We start from the raw sequence: 18005 nt of genomic DNA, 5'->3' as shown, positions 1-18005 counted from the left end.
CCACTAAAATAATTGAGACAAAACAAATATAATTGAATATTAATTTTAGCCACAATCTAATTAAATCTTATAATCTTGGATTGGAATAATCTATCTTTTGTCAGAATTACGTAAGTCAGCTTACGGTGTAACGATAACGATGATGATGATGATGACATGGATTTCACATCATCTTATGCTGTGTTGGTCCCATCCACAACAGGACTCTCTCGCACATGCAGCTGCGTACTCGCAGCTCTCGGGTTGGAGGCGACGCTGCAAGAGAACATGGGTTGCAGGTGAAGGCCACCATCCTCAGATCATGCGCAGGAATCGTCTGAAGAAGCTGGTCGTCTGCAAGCTCCATGCCTGCGGTCTCCATCGTCATGCAGAAGCTCTGTGCATGTTGTTTCACTTCCTTTGTGTGTGTGTGTGTGTGTGTGTGTGTGTTATAGGTCGTTCACTGGTCACCCACACACAGCTGGGGATGTCTCTGAAGCATAGGTAGAAAGGAGGGAGGCACATGGAAGATCTCTGTGTAAGACTGCTGCATGATAGATAGGCCCAACCCCACTCCGAAAGGCCACTGTGTCCTGTCAACGTTATTTCACTCGTTCCAACAACAGTTGTGAGATCTAACAGTGTCAGATGAGTTGTTCTCAAAATATATATTTTTCTTAGATTTAATGGGAATTTTATATTGATAAATATCGAGAGAATCTAATGATATATGCATTTGAATCTAATTTATAACTTAATATTGAATTGATGTGCTTACACTTATGACGGGGCTAAAATGACGATTAAGACGCATGATATGTTAAGCAGCTGCGGGCTACATGCTCCAGTTTTGAGCTGCAGCCACTTCAACTGCTGCCTTGATTGCTACTGCTGCTGCTGCTACTACTCGGACGCGTGCAAACTCCCGCAAGCCTTCTACTTCTTCTTCGTCTCTTGGGCGGAGGGATCACTCAAAATAAAGACGCCATGGGAGATAAGGTGGAGGTGGGGGGGAGTTCAGACGCGGAAGTTCTTGCCGGAGAAGGTCTGGCCGAACTGCCAGGAGGCGGGGGCGATGTTCCAGGAGGTGGAGGTGCGGTGGTCGCTGCCGGTGACGCGGAAGGAGAGGGACTGGCCGACGAGGACGGCGTTGGACTGCCAGTTCTGGCCCCAGTTGCGGGACATGGCGATCCAGCCGGAGCGGGTGCCCTTGACGCTGGCGCGGACGATGTCGCCGGCGCCCGCCACGTTGGTGATGAGCACCAGGTTGAAGTACTGGAACCCGTTGATGGTGAACCGTATCCCGCCCGACTTCCTGCACGGCACCCTGCGCCACAAGTTCCATCGTCAGATCAATGCGTCGAGCACTTGGAGCATTGCGTCCGATCGTAGTGGAGGAGGGCGGAAGACGGCGTCGAACCGAACGGTCTGTGAAGGGTGGCCAGGGGGGCACGTGCCGCTGTCGACTGCACGGTCTCCCATGCTCACGCGGTTTGGGGACGCGTCTTGATTGTTAAAATGCGTGTGAGAGACACGGATGGTGGGACAAGGAGTCACGGGCGGGAGAGAGGAGGGGATTGGGTGGCTGGAGAACATGTCATGTATGTGGTCACCAACGAGGGACCATTAAATGCGCCTTTCAACATCTTTCGAGTCTTTCTAATGATGCTTATTGGTTTATATTGTGATCCAATCGCAACTTTGTTGTCGATTTAATTACATGCCAAAACTGGGTAAACAACACTCGATGGCTTAATTAAGGAAGCTAAGTGTGGTACGGATGAGGCAATGCGGGAGCGGGTCGTGTCCTCCCTGAGAATGACAGTCCAACTAGTGGTGGGGAAGAAAACGAAGACGTTTAACTATGGATTACTACTGGTTGAAAGGGGGTGATGTGATTGTTGTGTGGAGGGGATCTACGATGGGAGAGGAAGAGGCGTAGGTACCTGCGAAAGGAGACGGGGACGATGCCGGCGCGGTACTCGGCGATCTTGAGGAACATGGGCATGGCGAGGTCGAAGTGGGGGCGGGGCGGGTTGCACCAGCCGCCGTTGTCGGAGGGGAGGGCGTAGTTGGGGGGGCAGAAGTTGGTGGCGGTGATGAAGATGGAGGGGTTGCCGCCTTTGCACCACCGGGGGTCGTCCGCGCACTTGATCTCGAAGCAGGCCCCGCATCTCAGCCCGTCGTTGTACAGCGCAGTGCTCAGCGCCGCCGTCTCGACGCCGTACCCCTGGCTGTAGAGGTTCCCATACCCACACGCCCCTCCTGCAACCAGCGACGGAGTCAAACAGGCAAAATGGAGGTGGGTGGCGAGGGGAGGGAGGCGAGAAGGGGCGTACCCATGGTTCCGGAGGCGTCGCTGCCGCCGTAGAAGGTGGCGTGGGCGGTCTGCCAGGGGCCGCCGGTGTAGACGCCGGGGATGCGGGCGTCGGCCAGCAGCGCGGAGGAAGCGAGGACGAGGGCGACTGTTACGGCCAGGGCGTGGCGGAATGCCATGTGTGAAGGGTGAGAGAGAGAGAGAGAGAGAGAGGACTAGGGGAGGGTGAAATGAATGAGTGTGGCAGGAGAGAATGGGGAGGACGGTGGGCTATTTAAAAGCTAGTGAGGTGAGGTGAGTGTGAAGACTGAGGAGGAGGAGTAATAATAGCAGAGCAGTGAGTGAGTGAGAAGGCATCAATGCCCCTTCTCTTATGGCGAAGTAAACAAGAGAGAGTAGAAGAAGCATGACAGAGGAGAGAGAGAGAGAGAGAGAGAAAGAGAGAGAGAGCACAAAGTTTGGAGGGTAGCTGGTGAGGTAGATACTGCTACTCTCCTATTGCTGCTTGGCAACGGCAACGGCAATGGCAATGGCAATGGCAATGGCAATGCGAAGACTGTACCGCTTGGACTGTTGCAGAGATGTGGAACCAAGCAAGTGATGGTTGGCGAAGGGGAAGAGAACAAGGCGAGTAGAGGAGAAAGGAACGGAGCAGGGAAACACCACAGTTGCAGTGGAGCCGTGGGGGCCACCCTCATCTGCTGGGAACAAAAGAGGAGCAATCTATCTTAGATCCGTTGCTTTGGACCGACCCGCCCAAGCCGGGTTTAACCCCGTCCCGGCTCAGCACACACCCCCCAACCTTTTTTTTTTTTTTCTTTTGGGTCTTTTTTTTCGTGAAGTGTCCAAGTTTTCAGTTTTTCTTATTATATTTTTTTAATATCCTAAATATCTCTTGTCATCTAATTATCTTCGTCTTGCCACCTAAGTATCATCTTTGCTTTGTCTGTCTCCGTCTTATTATCTTTGTCTTGCCATAAGTCTTTTTCATATGGGTTTCTAGTCTCGCTCTCGTTAAGCCTCTATTCTACTATTCTCCTTATCGTCGATCGATCATTTTATTTTTAATCATGATTCTTCCTTTTGCTATCGTCTGTGATATCATGATTCTTCTTCTTGCTATCGTCTGTGATGCCAACAGCCTCTCGTCGTCTTCTATCTCCATGCCTCCTTTCTCGTCCCTTATCTTGTTATCATTGGATAACGATATGGTCTTATAGAAAATAATGATAAAAGGTATTTTATGATATTAGAAGAAAAAGATACATCAAATAAAAAACTAAAAGGTGAGCGTTATAAGAAAAAAAGATTAACCTATCAAAAGAGCAACACTTTGAGCCCCTTCGTCTCACTAAAAGAAAGGATACTCTGAAATGCAACATGTAGCCGTACGAATGAATGACAATTGTGATGGATTAACATACTATTGTGCTATGTCAACAATATATATTTTACATATCATACGTCTAATAATAATAAGAAGTTATATATATATATATATATATATATATATATATATATATATATATATATATATATATATATAATTAGTTGGTTTTATATTGACGGAGAAAGTGACAGCTTATTCATTATCACTAATCGCAATGCATCGCCTGCACTTAATTCTCCACTCAGCTCCAATCACAATTTCCAGAGATTGGCTTAATTATTATTCCCACACTATAAAAGGTATATTTTTATACGATAAAATTAGTCATTCACTTATTTACATATTATTTTTCTACTTCGTCCTAATTCCCAACTTAAATACGTTATGATTTTAATGTGAGAAGAAGGTCCCCTCATCCATTCTCTCTTTTAAGCTCGTTGGTTTGAGGTGATTCACATCTCAAATTATAGTTAGGATCCTCATCTAAGAAACGAATTATGTGCACAATTATCGAGAAATAATTCGCGAACCCTTTTTGTGTGTTTTGTTCCTTCGTTATTTTTTGATTTCATAGGATGCAATTTTCAAATACAATATTATCGAGAAATTAGAACAATCATATGGAGTGAAGATCTTATTTCTAAGATCATATTTTATGATAAATATATTACGATTCTTACTGTGAACCTTTTTTTTTTTTTTTCATTTCTTCGTGTCCATCTATTAGGGTTTTATCTTGTATATACTTAAATACGAAGATGATGACAGATGGATAAATATTGATATCTCATTAATGTGATCGATAATTCATCGTCATGCGATTAACATCTCATTATCATGTGATCGATAACTCATCGTCATACGATTGACATCTCACCATCAAATGACCGAGAACTTATAGTTATTTGGAAAATATGGCAATCGATTCAGCTCCGCTAAGTCAGTTTCATGTGAATTGACTTAGCCTAGCATTACCTCGTATTTTTCAGATTTGATATTATATGATCGCAGGAAATACATAACCATTTCGAACATTTAACTACAACCTCGAAGACAATAATTTTAGATCTCACTAAGACCCGAACCCGCTAATCTCATGTCGGATTCGGATGATGGGATCAATAGTACCACTCGTTGGATTCTCTGTTACGAATAATGATGATATGAAACATTTGATAAGCCTCAATTATTGCTGATGTATGAAACTAAATGATGAGAAGAATTAATAGTACCCGCCTCTAATGGTCGGCTGTGTTCATCCATTGTTGGCATGTGCTTAAGGAAACACACCACATTGGCGAACCACAGGTGGCCGGTGATGGTTGAACCGAAGACTCCGATCTCTACATAGAGAACAACAACGGTTAGCCTTAACCCGACCTCACTAGAATTAGGGTTAGACTATCATCAAATTGATTAGTCTTACTCCATCGATGACCATATCATAGTAGTAATTCAATATAATACGGGAGATGATTATATCGTAATAGCAATTCAATCTAATACGAGAAAGAGAGAGAGAGAGAGAGAGAGAGATGGGGAAGACATTCCCGAAAGTTGCATTTGAGCTATGAAGAGTATCGTAGTTTAAGTCGTAGTGGAGTGTAATCAAAGCACCTCGTGTTCACGTCAACGCTCAGTTTGCTCCTCCTATTTCATCTTTCTACGGGACTCTCAAAAGTCGTGAACTTGTCATCGAAAAGAGACTTATATCACTATCAAACAATAATAGTATTTTAAATTAAAAATAATTATATATTATCCAATATAATTAGTTATCTTTAGCATCGTAATCTTTATATTTTTAAAAATTATATTGAGATCTCTATATTTATAAAAGTTAAATATTTAATCTGATTGTTCTAATAATTTTTTTTAAGCTTATAAAATTACTTTTGAAATCCGATCTTAATGTTTGACTTTGATAAATATAATAATCCCAATGTAATTAGTTATCTAAATTGATTAAAAGAATAATTTTCTAATAGATATCTACATCACAAAGGTCAGGCGAATGTAAGTATCTATTAAGATTTAGAGGGCGGATTGAGACACAGACTAGCGAAGTAAATTACCCCCCATCTAAAAGGATCGGTAGAGACGTGTGTGTGCATGTGATCTCCCATCCGCCCACATCCAAGCCAAGTTTGCTCCTATACTGAGAGTTTGACGTTGAGATTGGAGAGAGATCCCTGATGAATAGTGTTCATACAACCTAAAAGCTACTCGAAAACGAGTCACATCACAACCACCACATCATCATCATCATCTTCGTCTTCCTCGTCGTCGTCGTCGTCGTCCTCCATGTGGGGGGAATAATCTGGCTGTCCCCTCCTTGCTCTGCTGCATACGTCCCAAATCCATGTGCTTCCTTATCTCCCTGCACAACATCTCTCCTTAAAATAATGGTGTGCTTTCGGCTCTCCATCCTCGCTTCCGCAAGACATCTCCTCTACCACATGGGGGAGACGGGACACGCATGCAGGTGATGAATGAGCTCTCTCTGTCTCTCTCTCTCTCTCTCTCTGCCATTAATGCGCACAGCGGCATCATCACGTGAGTGAACCATCCCTGCACCGTTAATGGCAGAAAGTGCATCATATTGCTGGCGAGCTAGATAAAAGATTTGATCCTTTTCCAATTGTTCTAATATTTACATAATATTAAAATCTCAACGATGCATATCAAAAGCACACCTTCGAACAATTAGGATTAGGCCGTCGCTGCTTCTTTTCCGCATGTGGTTGCGCAGTAGCATGTCACATCTCGTTGCCCTCTTTCCGTTGTTTAATGATCGATTGCAGTAATATCCACAGCCCTATTTATCTTTCTTTATTATTTAGGTTAGACTTAATTTACCCTTATATTTAACCTTATTATTATTATTATTGAAAAGACATGGGGGAAAGCGGACGGCTCATCTTGATTGATGATGGGACGTCAGGCAGGTAGGCAGGCATGCACGCACGTGACTCATGGGCTCGACCGCACACCTCCTCCGTCCTCTTCTCGGAATGGTTCCATCGAATTCGAATTCAGAGTCGGAAAATTGAGGTTCAGAAATCGACCGTCTCGATTTTTTTGATTTACAAACCGACTATTGTGGTTCCTATTTCGAATTGTAATAGCATTAATTCGATCGTTTAGTTCGATTTGATTCCGGTTCGAACCGGAAGCCCGAGAGCCCAGTTTAGCTTTGTCGCACCAAGATGAGGCCCATTGGACTTTGATGCAACAAGATTATGCCACATGGATATTTCTAATCGATGCATGACAAAAGAGTAGACAGTGAATGGTCCACTCACATATTTGCAGGATCAAATGGGATCATATGTTACATGAAATAAATGTTTCAGAGTAACCAATACAGCATAAAAAGAAAAGGAAAAGAAATGTAGTAGCATAAAGACATCTAACTTAGACAGCTATGTATTGTTGGCATCTGTTTCCCATAACTCCACCAAAAGAATCGAGTTAAACATGTGAGAGATGTCACCGGTTGCGATCACATTCGAATCTGCTTTCTTTTCCCACCCAATCCCGATTGTTTCGGAGGAAACATCGATCGTCATGTACAAATGGCCACAGAAAGCTCTCGTCCTCGTCAATTCTCAAGGAGAAGAACTCCCTGCTGGCTCCAAAGAATAATGGTGTGAGCGAATAAATAATACACGGTTTGCGTCAGCTACCTTTTTCACTTTGGGCGTGTCTTTTAGTGTTTGTGGGGGGGGGGGGGGGGGGATGGATCTATCTTTACATGGGTCGGTCATTGGCTTGTTAACAGAGGAGCAGGTGGCTTCAGCAGGAGCTTGGCTTGCTTCTGTGACCAGGAGGAGTGGGCGGAGAGGACCCGGTCCAAGAGCTCTTGAGGGACCGGTTCTCCCCTCCTCTGCTGCGGGGAGATCCTTGCCGTGTGCACCAGCGTCTTCCACTTGTCCTGCGCACGACAACAAGAAACGAAACATTTCACCACGATTGGCACATGGCACGCTACGCTGCCCACCCGACTAAATTTAAATTCACTGCCCATGGAAATCATGCATGTTGGACACGAGGCGGTTCGTCCCACTGCTAGAATTAAGACTACAACCTGGTTTGTCTCTATCCTGCATTAAACAACTCCAGTCCATCTTATAGCCCAAGTCAGACGTATTATCACAAGCCAATCGCGTCACGGCAGCACCAACCGTGCGGATATAGCTAACTTTCCTACCACGGTCCACCGACCCAAAATAACAGATAAGGATGTAAAGAACAGACAAGGATGTGTAGTCAAAACGTTGAAGTCAAAAAGAACCAGCGGTTGGCTATCCTTCCTAGCAACAACACTCCCATCATGCACGCAGACGTTGGCCTAATATTGTCATGGGTAACCAATCGAGATAAGAACACATTTGATTGATTACCTTAAGATCGACGTAAGTCCGGTGCTTTGCGTTCTCGAAGGCCCGGAGTTTGACGTCCCGCCACCTGAAGAAATCGATACACACAGAGCAATAAGAAAGTGATCTATTTAGTCATGTCAACGTGTAGCAGAAGCGATGCACACCTTCCGGTCCCGAGGTTTTCGACGGCCAGAACAAGGGCTTCTACTTCGGCGACGGAGAAGGGCCTCCGAACCCGGCGCTGAGGAGTTTCAGACCGCTTGGGCTTGTTGCCGAGTGGAACCATGGCCAGTGCCTCGACATCCATGGGTGGTACAGCAACCAGAGCTAGTGCACTTGCTGTTGTTTTCTCCGGCGATGATGGATCAATCGGAGAGTGAAATGAATCGTGATCCATCTCGGGGCAGGTCTGTACAGATTCCGTGGAGTCAGGTCCCCTCTGATCTACAGCAGCAGCAGCAGGGGCAATTGGCGGCATCCTACAAAATGTTCACAGTATATTAGCTTATTTGGTTGGAACAAGTAGCTATGACGATTACTACACGGCAAAGAAAGCAGATCACCGCCCCAGTAAAAGTTCATTCTTTCTCATTTTACTAAACTAAGGGGGTTGAATTGTATGTGCCATAAAAATTGGTCTTATTATAGGACATTTCATATAAATTACTTGAATAACAATGAGCACAAAAATGCATGCTACCAGAATTCACAACCATAAGGGAAGAAGATTTGAACAAAATGCATTTCTAATGAAAAAAAAATGCAAAATTTAATTACCTAGCAAGTGGTTCAGGCGCACAAGCAAGACCAAGGAAATCAGGATCTTCGGAACTAGGTGGTGGAACGAGAGCTTCTTCAGGATTTGGCTCCATTGTAAAACTTAGATTATCCAGTTTATCACCATAGGTAATCCCAGCCTGGCGCAGGGTCTTGTGGTCATCTCTAACCTTCTTTCCTTCTTGAAGAACACCAACACGGGGTCGACCTCCAAGGATAGCAGTAACAGCTTCCAATACTGTCCTCTGCATAATAATTGCAAGAAGACGTAAACCAGAGTTAAAACACAATGTTCTGGAAAAGAAAATGTTGTTCGACTGAGTAGTCTGCTTAATTGAAGTAAATGGAAAATTATTTTCCATGATTGATGATTCTCAAGTCCGATTCAAAATCTAAAACTGAACACATTGAAAATACTTTCTTTTTCTGTAAACTAAATCAGGTACATGTTATCAGAGACTTGTAGCTAATTACCACATCCTTTTGTGACTTTTACGACAGTCAATCATCAAAGTACAAATCTATATGTTGTAATACAGTCCATGGCTGTCAAAAGAAATCTAATAATAACATTGAAGAAATGCACAATGACAGTGTTATGACAAGAGTACAATAATATTGTATACCTTCAGGGAACCAACCGTAGCAGTTTCAGGAATCTCAATAACAAGTTCAGGCACCTTAAAAGACTTGATGCTGAGTTTCACTGGAGCAAAAAAAGAGAGACAAGATAGCACCCATTAGGACCTGATCATCATGTTGGGATCAAAATGAAAAACAACATATAATCCAACTATTTACCATGGTAGTCTGGCGATTCATAGCAACAATTTTGTCCTGTCGTTAATGACGATGCACCATTTGCTGCAAACGTAAAAAAATGAATCGTCTCAAAATTCAGAGGTACCCAAACTGGTGCATGTAGCATGTCAGTAGCATATATATATATATATATATATATAGATAACAAACCTCCACACAAAGTGGCATGTGAATCGTCTGTTTCTAACTTGATCCTGCTACTTTCAGACATTTTTGACAGGCCTTCACCATATATCCCTCCATCATAAGGTGATACCGGGCAATGATCAAACAACTTCCTTCTCTTGAAGGAGCTCCTCTGAGTTCTTTGGCGAGTATAACACATTCTTTTGCCTCTTAAAGCCGGCTTCTGTTCTACATCTGAAATGAAAAAGGGAATTAAGCTTGCTGAATGTAGATGTGAGAGCTTACTACCTGTCATGTCACCAAGCACAAGAGGAAAACATCACACGTACCGTAGTTAGATGTCCCAGCATCCTGCAACACTGTTGGAGCTACTTTCCGGAGTTTAGATGACATAAGCTTCCTTATCCTACGATCACCTATACGCGGCATCCTAGAGGTTTTATTAGCAACGGGAGTAGGGTGAGTGCATCCAGAAGAATTTTCGTCATCATCTTTATCTGCAGCAAGATCCATACCATCTTCCTGCTTCGGAAAGGAATAATTACGAGAAATATTGTTCCTAAATAGGGGAGCTTCAACACTGCTGTCAGAGCTAACCAAAGGAGGTTTGACATCCATAACCAACGGATCATCCAAACTATACTTATATGGAGCATTCCTGTCCATGAAATTTCCAGCCACCTGTTGCTCAGCTACTAGTAATTTCTTGCCCCCATCTTCTTTACGGTCATATGATTCCACAGAACTAGAAGAAAGACTACCCTTGATACATTTTTCAGCAGCAGCACCAACACCATGTTCAATTATACTACCATCACCTCCGATAGCATCCTCATCTGATAAATCAGATTTTATGAAAGGAGAAGCAGGTCCCGATGATGTATCTTTCGGGACATTTGAGTTCTCCTTCAACTTATATGTGATATGTTTTTCAAGGGCATTTTCAGGACTGAACACAGCCTCATTACAGCTTAGCCAATCAAAACCTTCACATTTCAGTGACTTCTCTTCATCTATTTGCTCTTGTTTAGCAGCATCCCTTCCTGCAGCAGCGTTAGACGTTCCAGTACTGTTACAAGGAGACGGAGAGCTTTTAATTTCTGACAACAATTTGCCTGCAATGGTGGCAAGCAAGTCGAATGCATACGTCTGGTTGTCCTCGACCTTCTTTCTTGCGGATCGCTTTCCCTACAGATGTACCATGATGAGTTGCACAGAGCCCAAATGCCAACCAAGAACTAAAAGAGCAAATTGGGGCTACAAATTTACCCTAGCTGATCTCGGTAAATGCGGCATCGCAGGGGCCCGGTAGCCACCGCATGCATAATCCAACCTCTTCTGCAACACCATATCCCAAACACAAAGGACAGGATGAAACTCACCAACTGCAAAAGAGAAGCAACACTGAGTTCACAATCTGCCGTCAATTCAGAAAAAGCAGGCAGCAAGGCCTCGACGAAAGGTCGATCATGCAAAATCCATGATTCGGATCAAGAGGAATTGCCAAACATCGGCGAATTCAAGAAACAAGAGTAGAAATTTCCCGCAGATGTTTTCCACGAAAGATGCTGCAAATACACGTTTTTCTGCAGGAAATCAAAATCCCCGATTACCTCTCGATCTGAATCGAATAACCCAGGAAAGCTACATCTCCAACCAACCCTTCGACCAAATGCCCCCATTTTTGGAGTTACCGGAGGAGGGAATTGCTTGGGGAGTTACGAGAGATCAAAAAGGAAACCGCGAGCTACATCTGCTTAGCATCATCACGTAATATCAAAGATGTGCCATAGCTTGCAGGCATCGGAAACCCAAAACCTCTCACACCGCCATCCAGCGAGTAATTTATACCGACATCAAAAATAATAATAGCAGGCATCTTCCTGAATTACAATCGAGCAGAACCCAAAAAAAAAAGAAAAAGATTTATGATTAAAAATTACGAAGTATTTTTCCCATCTCAAGGAAGGATAATCTTTAAAAAATAACGAAAACCTGGAACGAAGCGATCAAGACAAAAGCCACAAGCAAGGGGATGCGAAAGGCTCAACGAATTCGTGTTCCAGATCCAAGAAGAAAAGAAACGCAACGAGATCGAAGTAAATCTGTGTGCTCGAGATGAATTGCGCAGGCGAAGATCGGATCGCGATCGAGTTCCACCGAATTCAAACGAGAAACGCCAAAACTTTTCACCGACATCCGGATCGCTTCCCTCACGAGGCAACCAGGAGAAACTCAAGGAATTAGGCACGGAAGGGCGTAAACCAGGCAGATTTCACGATTTTGGAGATACAAAATGGACAAAAATCGTAGCTTCCGACACCAACAGAAGAATCATGCCGCGAAATGGAACAGAACTCCGTCTGCTCACCTTCCGAAACAGCAAGTGGGACTATCTCCTCGTGAAGATCTCAAATTGCCATCGGATCACCGGGAAAGCGCCAAAATTCCCGTTCGAATTAGAGCGGAAACGAGATCGGAGACTCTCGAGATGCCCAGCTCCAGATTTCAATCGCAATTCGCATCCAAATCTCTCTTCGTCGATCCCTTAAATTCTTCCGAAGAATCGCTCTTGCGAAACGAAAGAAACGAACCCCCTCGCCCTCTCTCTCTCTCTCTCTCTCTCTCTCTCTCTCTCTGCTTTTATCGACGGGCAGAACCCTTTTACGTCTCATTTCGCTTAAACCCCGCGGTTATACCTTTGACCCTGACAACCGGCGCTTCCGGTAACGCTCCCGTCGGCGCCACCGCCAGTGCCCGGTCGGCCAACCCAACCAGGACCAACCATCCCCCTCCTCTCCCATCCGCTCCGATCTCCTCCACGTGTCCACCTCTGGGGATCGTACGGCGACGGACAAAGCAAGCGACTTCCCACGGTTTTGTGCGTTAAAGACGACTCAAAAGCTTGGTCAGAAACGTGACATCACCGCGTTTCTTCCGGTAAGTATGCCTTGCGGACCCCATCCACGAGTTACCCGTCGACCTACCTGCAAAGTGATTGCCAATGGCGTTGAAACCATGCGGGTCCCACTCCGTGGCAGCTAAGCTAACATTGACGGCTTTTGGTCGGGTTTAAACTTGAACCGCTTTTACTGTTCCCAGAGAGCTGAAAGGGAAACGATACTAAAGATAAATAATCATATACAACATTTGTTTGTAACGGTTAGGATAAGACTTGCAATTATTTGTGAACCGGTAATCGAAGGAGGGAATTCGTGGATGGATGTTTTTCTCTAATTTCCTTATTTAATATAATAATTATAAAACGTTTTTTTAGTGGTTGGGGTTAATGCGAAGGTTTCAATTTATATTCCCTGCATTTGGACAGTAAATCGAAATCGTCGTTTAGCAAAAGCTAATATTGGATGCAAACTCTTTCGTACGGTGCGTGTATCGCAATCCGTCCCGTGATCGGGCCCTCACATCACATGACGAAATTACCCTCGTGACCGGAAGCCATCGTCTCCGCGTGAGAGGGCTACCGTCGTCCTTTTGGTCCGGAGGAATTCTCCAATGAGGGGTGCGTTCGCTGGGCCGTCGATTTCGACGCAGTGGGAGCGAGAGATGACGTGGAGGAGACTCAGCCACCGGATCCGACCGGTCGGACCTGAATCGGAATACGGTTCTGACATCAAGCTCGAACCGAATCGGAAACAAGTCTGATGTGTCAACGAACAATGTTTGGGTCGTGGTGGAGACCGTGTCTTCGTACTCGACGACGCGGTTTAGCGGTGTGGATCAATCATTGGCGGCTTTATACTGCGATTGCATTAGGTTATTGATAAGCCAGCTGGGGAGTAGATGGGGTAGGGGGGGGTTTAAAGCCGCAGGCCACGTGCCACGGGGAATCTTGCAACGTGGAGGCATTACCTCAGGGGTGCATGAACAACGTGCATGGGTAGCTTTGATGTATGTTAATGGAGTGTTTAGATGTAGCGGGTAACTTTGGTGTATGTTAATGGAGGGTTTAGCAGCAGGTAATCACGTGCTACGTAGATAGACGTGGTTTATTTCGACAGACGGGTGGGGCACGGGATCCGCGGCAGCCAAAATTGAAGGGTCACTTCACGGGAAACCGTGTCACGTGAACCGACCCGGCCACATGCGCTCACCAAATACAAAATGCTATGGATGAGATCGCCATCGATGGAATCTCCACTTGCTTACCGCCTCGCCCCTCGGTTGGACTCCGTCGTCGTCTTACTGCTGCCGTGAGGGGAAGGTACTCAAATGGGAGCTTCTTGCTGCACTTCTCGTTCGTCTCCCCTGACGCGCTTCCGCCGTCGTCCTCCTGCACGCTAGCAAAAGCTTCGTAATGTTCGCCTGCTCTCACCGTAATAATTTTCTATTTTTATTCAATATAAAATAGAATTACCATACACACGAATGTTTTTTATGTGCTTGTGCGGATTAATCTTGTTCTGTCCAATAATAATGACGGACTAATCTTTGCATCGACTCTTCGGCTTTATCATGTGCGTGAATCCGTTGACTCTATGTTGAACATGATCTCTGTTCACATGTCGGTGACCTTCCTCCTCCATGTGAGGTGTGGTATCTGTAGCTGTCTCCGCTAACCATCAAATCAAGACACCTCTCCTCCTTTCCCAAATAAAAGCTTAACAACAAGGTTTTGTGGTGTTCTGTTTCGGACATTTATTTCACGGTGGGCTCAACATATTCTTGATGGGACTACATCAGGTTTCGATCATCTAAAGCAACATTGGTACCATCGCTCCATACTTGGCTCAGAAAAGGATAAATCATTATAACTGGATTGCCATAATAATTTGATCCTGGTGCGACTTCTCAAGGTATAAATTTGATATAAAGGAAAATTTCGGTGAACAAGACTTCCACTGATGCACGATGTGACAACGATCAATGTCCATAACCTTGTGCAGGAAAAGAGAATTGTTCAGACTCAAATTTGGATCACCTATGTCCAAATCAAAGGCATTGGACATGCCAAACAAAGGCCAGAACTGTTTGCCACAGGCCGAACTAGTGGCAGGGAGAGTTTATTAAAGAGTGAGATGAGTGGTGGAAGGTAGAACCGAGAGAGGCGAGCAACCTAATCCTCATTCTTTATGTAGCGGTGGTGGTGACATATCAGCATCATCAGCAATCACCTTCGACCCTCTAATACCACATATCAAGTCCCGTTGGTTTCTTCTGCCTGCTTTCTCTGCACCAAAAATTTCAGATGAGGAATCTCCTATTGGACCACCATATGCATTAGTGACTGGTTTGGTTGTGCTCAAAAGTTGCATTGTTTATTCATGTGTGGCACTTGAGAATTCCAGTGGCTGTTCATTATTCTCCCAAGCAATAGAGTGAGAATGCCATTTGCCTGAACTGCAACACTCGTTTTACCCAGCAAAAACATAAGCTTCGGGCCTCTAATTGAAGGACCTGTAATATGATAACCTGCAATGTGTTGACAAGCAAGACAGAGATCAGTAAAATCAGTAGGGTGCAATGTGTTTTACCCTTATCATCAATAAAACTAAGTGAATCTTGAATTCTCTAGCTGGATTATGATACCTAACTGCTGGCGCGTTCCATGCTCTCTCGCACACACACGACAGGAAGGTTACAAGCTACCTAATAGTAATAGCACATTTGGGGACCAACAAATCATGACTTATTTTGGGTCAAGTCTTAAACCTTTAATAAAATATGATAATGATTTAAAAAGCACTAGGCATCAAGAGACGTCAATATCCCAAAACGCTCGAGGCGCTAGACACTCGTCCGAGCGAAGCGAGACGCTCTAAAATATATAAAATATTAAAATATATAATATAATTAAAAATATATTTATTTAAATAAAAATATGATAATAAATTAAATATATATTGTTAACAGTATATTACTTACTATTAATAGTAGTTAGAGGGGGAGAAAAGAATTGTTAACAATAACAGAGGGAGGGATAAAAGAGTCACTAACAGTGGAAAGTGACAATAATAACAATAAGAAGGTAATTGTGAGAAGCTGGTAGTAGCAGCGATGGAGGGTTAGTTTAAGACAGCTACAGTAGTGCTGCGAATGACAACAACAATGGTAGCGACGGAAGCTCCAGAGAGCGTTTGTTGGTGGCGAAAGAACCTACGATCCTCTCCCTCGATAGTGGAAGGAACTACACATGGAGCGACAACGGAAGAAAGCTATGGGCTCTTGCTAGGTCGTCGGACTTGTCCATCGACGACATAGGAAGACTCGGTTCGTTGCGTCTGCGATGGAGGCAGTAACAGAAAACGTCAATGGTGGAGGTAGAAACAACGCTAGGGTTGGCTCGGGATCACACGGGCATGAAGGGTGGCTTTTGAGGGTAAAAAACAGTGTTATTGAACCAAACCAGACTTAAAAGTCTAGTTCAATTCACTTATTTGAACTGGGCACTCACCCGAAGCATCCACGGGAAATCAAGGCTACAAGTTCACCAAACTTTGGACAACTTAATCATCCCAATCCAGTCTGACATCATGTTGGGCCAAATCCATACTGCTTATTGCATCAGAAATTTAGCAACTGCACCCACATATTTGTTTCAGCTAATAGAACATAATTGTTGAAAACCTAATTTCAACATTCAATACAGTAAAATATTGGTGTTAAGGAATGCTGAGAACAGTTCCTTCAGCTTGTTGTGACTTGTGACTGAACCAACCGAAACCATACCTCCTCATGATGAATCACTTAAACTAAAGAGTGACTTAACATATAAGCTGAATCCAAGTTCACCATTCCTTGCAGCTACGACAATACAAGCATTTCTAACCATTATAATTAGGGAATAAATACAAGATCTTCTCCTCTAAGACTTTCAACCATTGGTTGCCGACCAAATGATAGAGGAATGCTAGCGCAATTGTAACTTCCACCAATATTACATTACAATGACAGTCTACCTGCTACAGTTTTGGGAGCGCACTGCTTCCAAAATATTGAATAACCATGGCTGCCCACTTAAAAGGACAGAAGAAGCCTAAAAATGACACCAACAGCCACGCAGAACACAAATTGAATATCTATTTAACTTGGAGCTATGATATTAGGGGATATCTGTGACTGCTACAATTAATAGGGAATAAGCATGTCAGCAATAGTAAACAATTGGGTTGAAAGAATGAATTGCATAGTATTTAGACCTAAGATATCTTGACAGTTCAGTGTCTATGCCCTAAATCACGGACCAAATTTTACTGGAAGGCACAAGCTACAACTTTTTGAATGAAATTGAGCTCGTAATCAACAATTCACGCTCTCCGCGTTGACGCTATGTTATTCATCTCCCCAATCACAGGCATCAAACCATTTCCCTTTTCTATCCCACTATCTTCGGATTAACACAGCAGATGGTCATCAATCAAGAACATAAACACAACAAAATTTACCACAATATGCCACACAACACAACAACCAGCATAAGATTAGAACCGCAACGTCGATTTCAGATAACTACGGCGAGAAAACAAAATGAGAGTTCGCGAGGATTAAAGTACCCGACGGAAGCGCGGCAAGAAGAACGTGGGCTTGATCGGAGAACAAAAAGAAGGGCGGAGTCCCTGCTGAAAATGAGAGTTCCCCACCGATGCCGCCGGCGCAGGAACGAGACCGTGGTGGGCTTAGGGTTTCCAAGAGAGCGGGAAGTGTCTCCTTCGTCCTTATATTTCCGTTATTGGATAACCATTTTGATGGTAATTGTACAAATCACATCTTTAATGATCATTAAGAATAATTAATGAGAAATTCCACGTAATATAAGATAATTATATTATATTTCATTTACTCGTGTAAAATAGTTAGTCAACCCTTTTATTTTGACTCTTTTGATTCTAACAATTAATTTCGTCAAATTACAATTAGCTAATTTTACCGGACTAAATAGTAAAATGGATGAGGAAAATACAACGAAGAATAGGATTGCAGGGGCTTCCCTACAAGTAAGAATATTTAAAAGGACTTTCATGCAAAATTGACAATGAATCCCGCACATGGCAACATTTTGGGCCGGGTTGGTACCCAAACGGGTTGAGCTCTCGTGAACCGGGTCTATCTCAAGATGACAAATGATTAGGGACCAATAATTACATATATGCGTGCAGTGATCTAATAAATATTCTGAAAAATTCATCTCATGAATCATGATAATATAGCTTAGTTGACCTCTTCTTTGTCACGCACATCAACGAAAGCACAA

General features: G+C 43.8%; 2 protein-coding genes and 1 long non-coding RNA gene across 4 annotated transcripts; all 3 read right to left on the bottom strand.

Annotated features, from left to right (window-relative positions):
* Nucleotides 1–703: 703 nt before the first annotated feature.
* On the bottom strand, nt 704–2590 carry LOC135678847 (expansin-A6-like). Its single transcript, XM_065192057.1, has 3 exons — nt 2319–2590; nt 1926–2244; nt 704–1306 (listed from the first exon to the last, which is right to left on the bottom strand). Exons 1-3 carry the CDS (start codon nt 2473–2475, stop codon nt 997–999), a joined length of 786 nt encoding a protein of 261 aa, XP_065048129.1. The 5' UTR covers nt 2476–2590; the 3' UTR covers nt 704–996.
* A 4367-nt stretch (nt 2591–6957) lies between these two features.
* LOC135678846 (telomere repeat-binding protein 5-like) lies at nt 6958–12445 on the bottom strand. Of its 2 annotated transcripts, XM_065192056.1 has the most exons (11): nt 12168–12445; nt 11410–11679; nt 11066–11181; nt 10126–10984; nt 9821–10030; nt 9650–9712; nt 9475–9554; nt 8849–9093; nt 8236–8550; nt 8093–8156; nt 6958–7623 (listed from the first exon to the last, which is right to left on the bottom strand). In XM_065192056.1, exons 3-11 carry the CDS (start codon nt 11144–11146, stop codon nt 7453–7455), a joined length of 2088 nt encoding a protein of 695 aa, XP_065048128.1. In that variant the 5' UTR covers nt 11147–11181; nt 11410–11679; nt 12168–12445; the 3' UTR covers nt 6958–7452. The 2 variants fall into 2 exon arrangements, with proteins under 2 accessions (XP_065048128.1, XP_065048127.1); XM_065192055.1 differs by lacking the exon at nt 11410–11679.
* A 2223-nt stretch (nt 12446–14668) lies between these two features.
* Nucleotides 14669–17462, bottom strand: LOC135679941 (uncharacterized). The gene is made up of 2 exons (XR_010515372.1): nt 17308–17462; nt 14669–15226 (listed from the first exon to the last, which is right to left on the bottom strand). It is a non-coding gene; the product is annotated as an uncharacterized LOC135679941 (long non-coding RNA).
* Between the last annotated feature and the right edge of the window lie 543 nt (nt 17463–18005).

Source organism: Musa acuminata, chromosome BXJ1-7 (assembly GCF_036884655.1).
Source record: "Musa acuminata AAA Group cultivar baxijiao chromosome BXJ1-7, Cavendish_Baxijiao_AAA, whole genome shotgun sequence".
Taxonomy (NCBI): Eukaryota; Viridiplantae; Streptophyta; class Magnoliopsida; order Zingiberales; family Musaceae; genus Musa; species Musa acuminata.
This window is presented reverse-complemented; position numbering and strand designations above follow the sequence as displayed.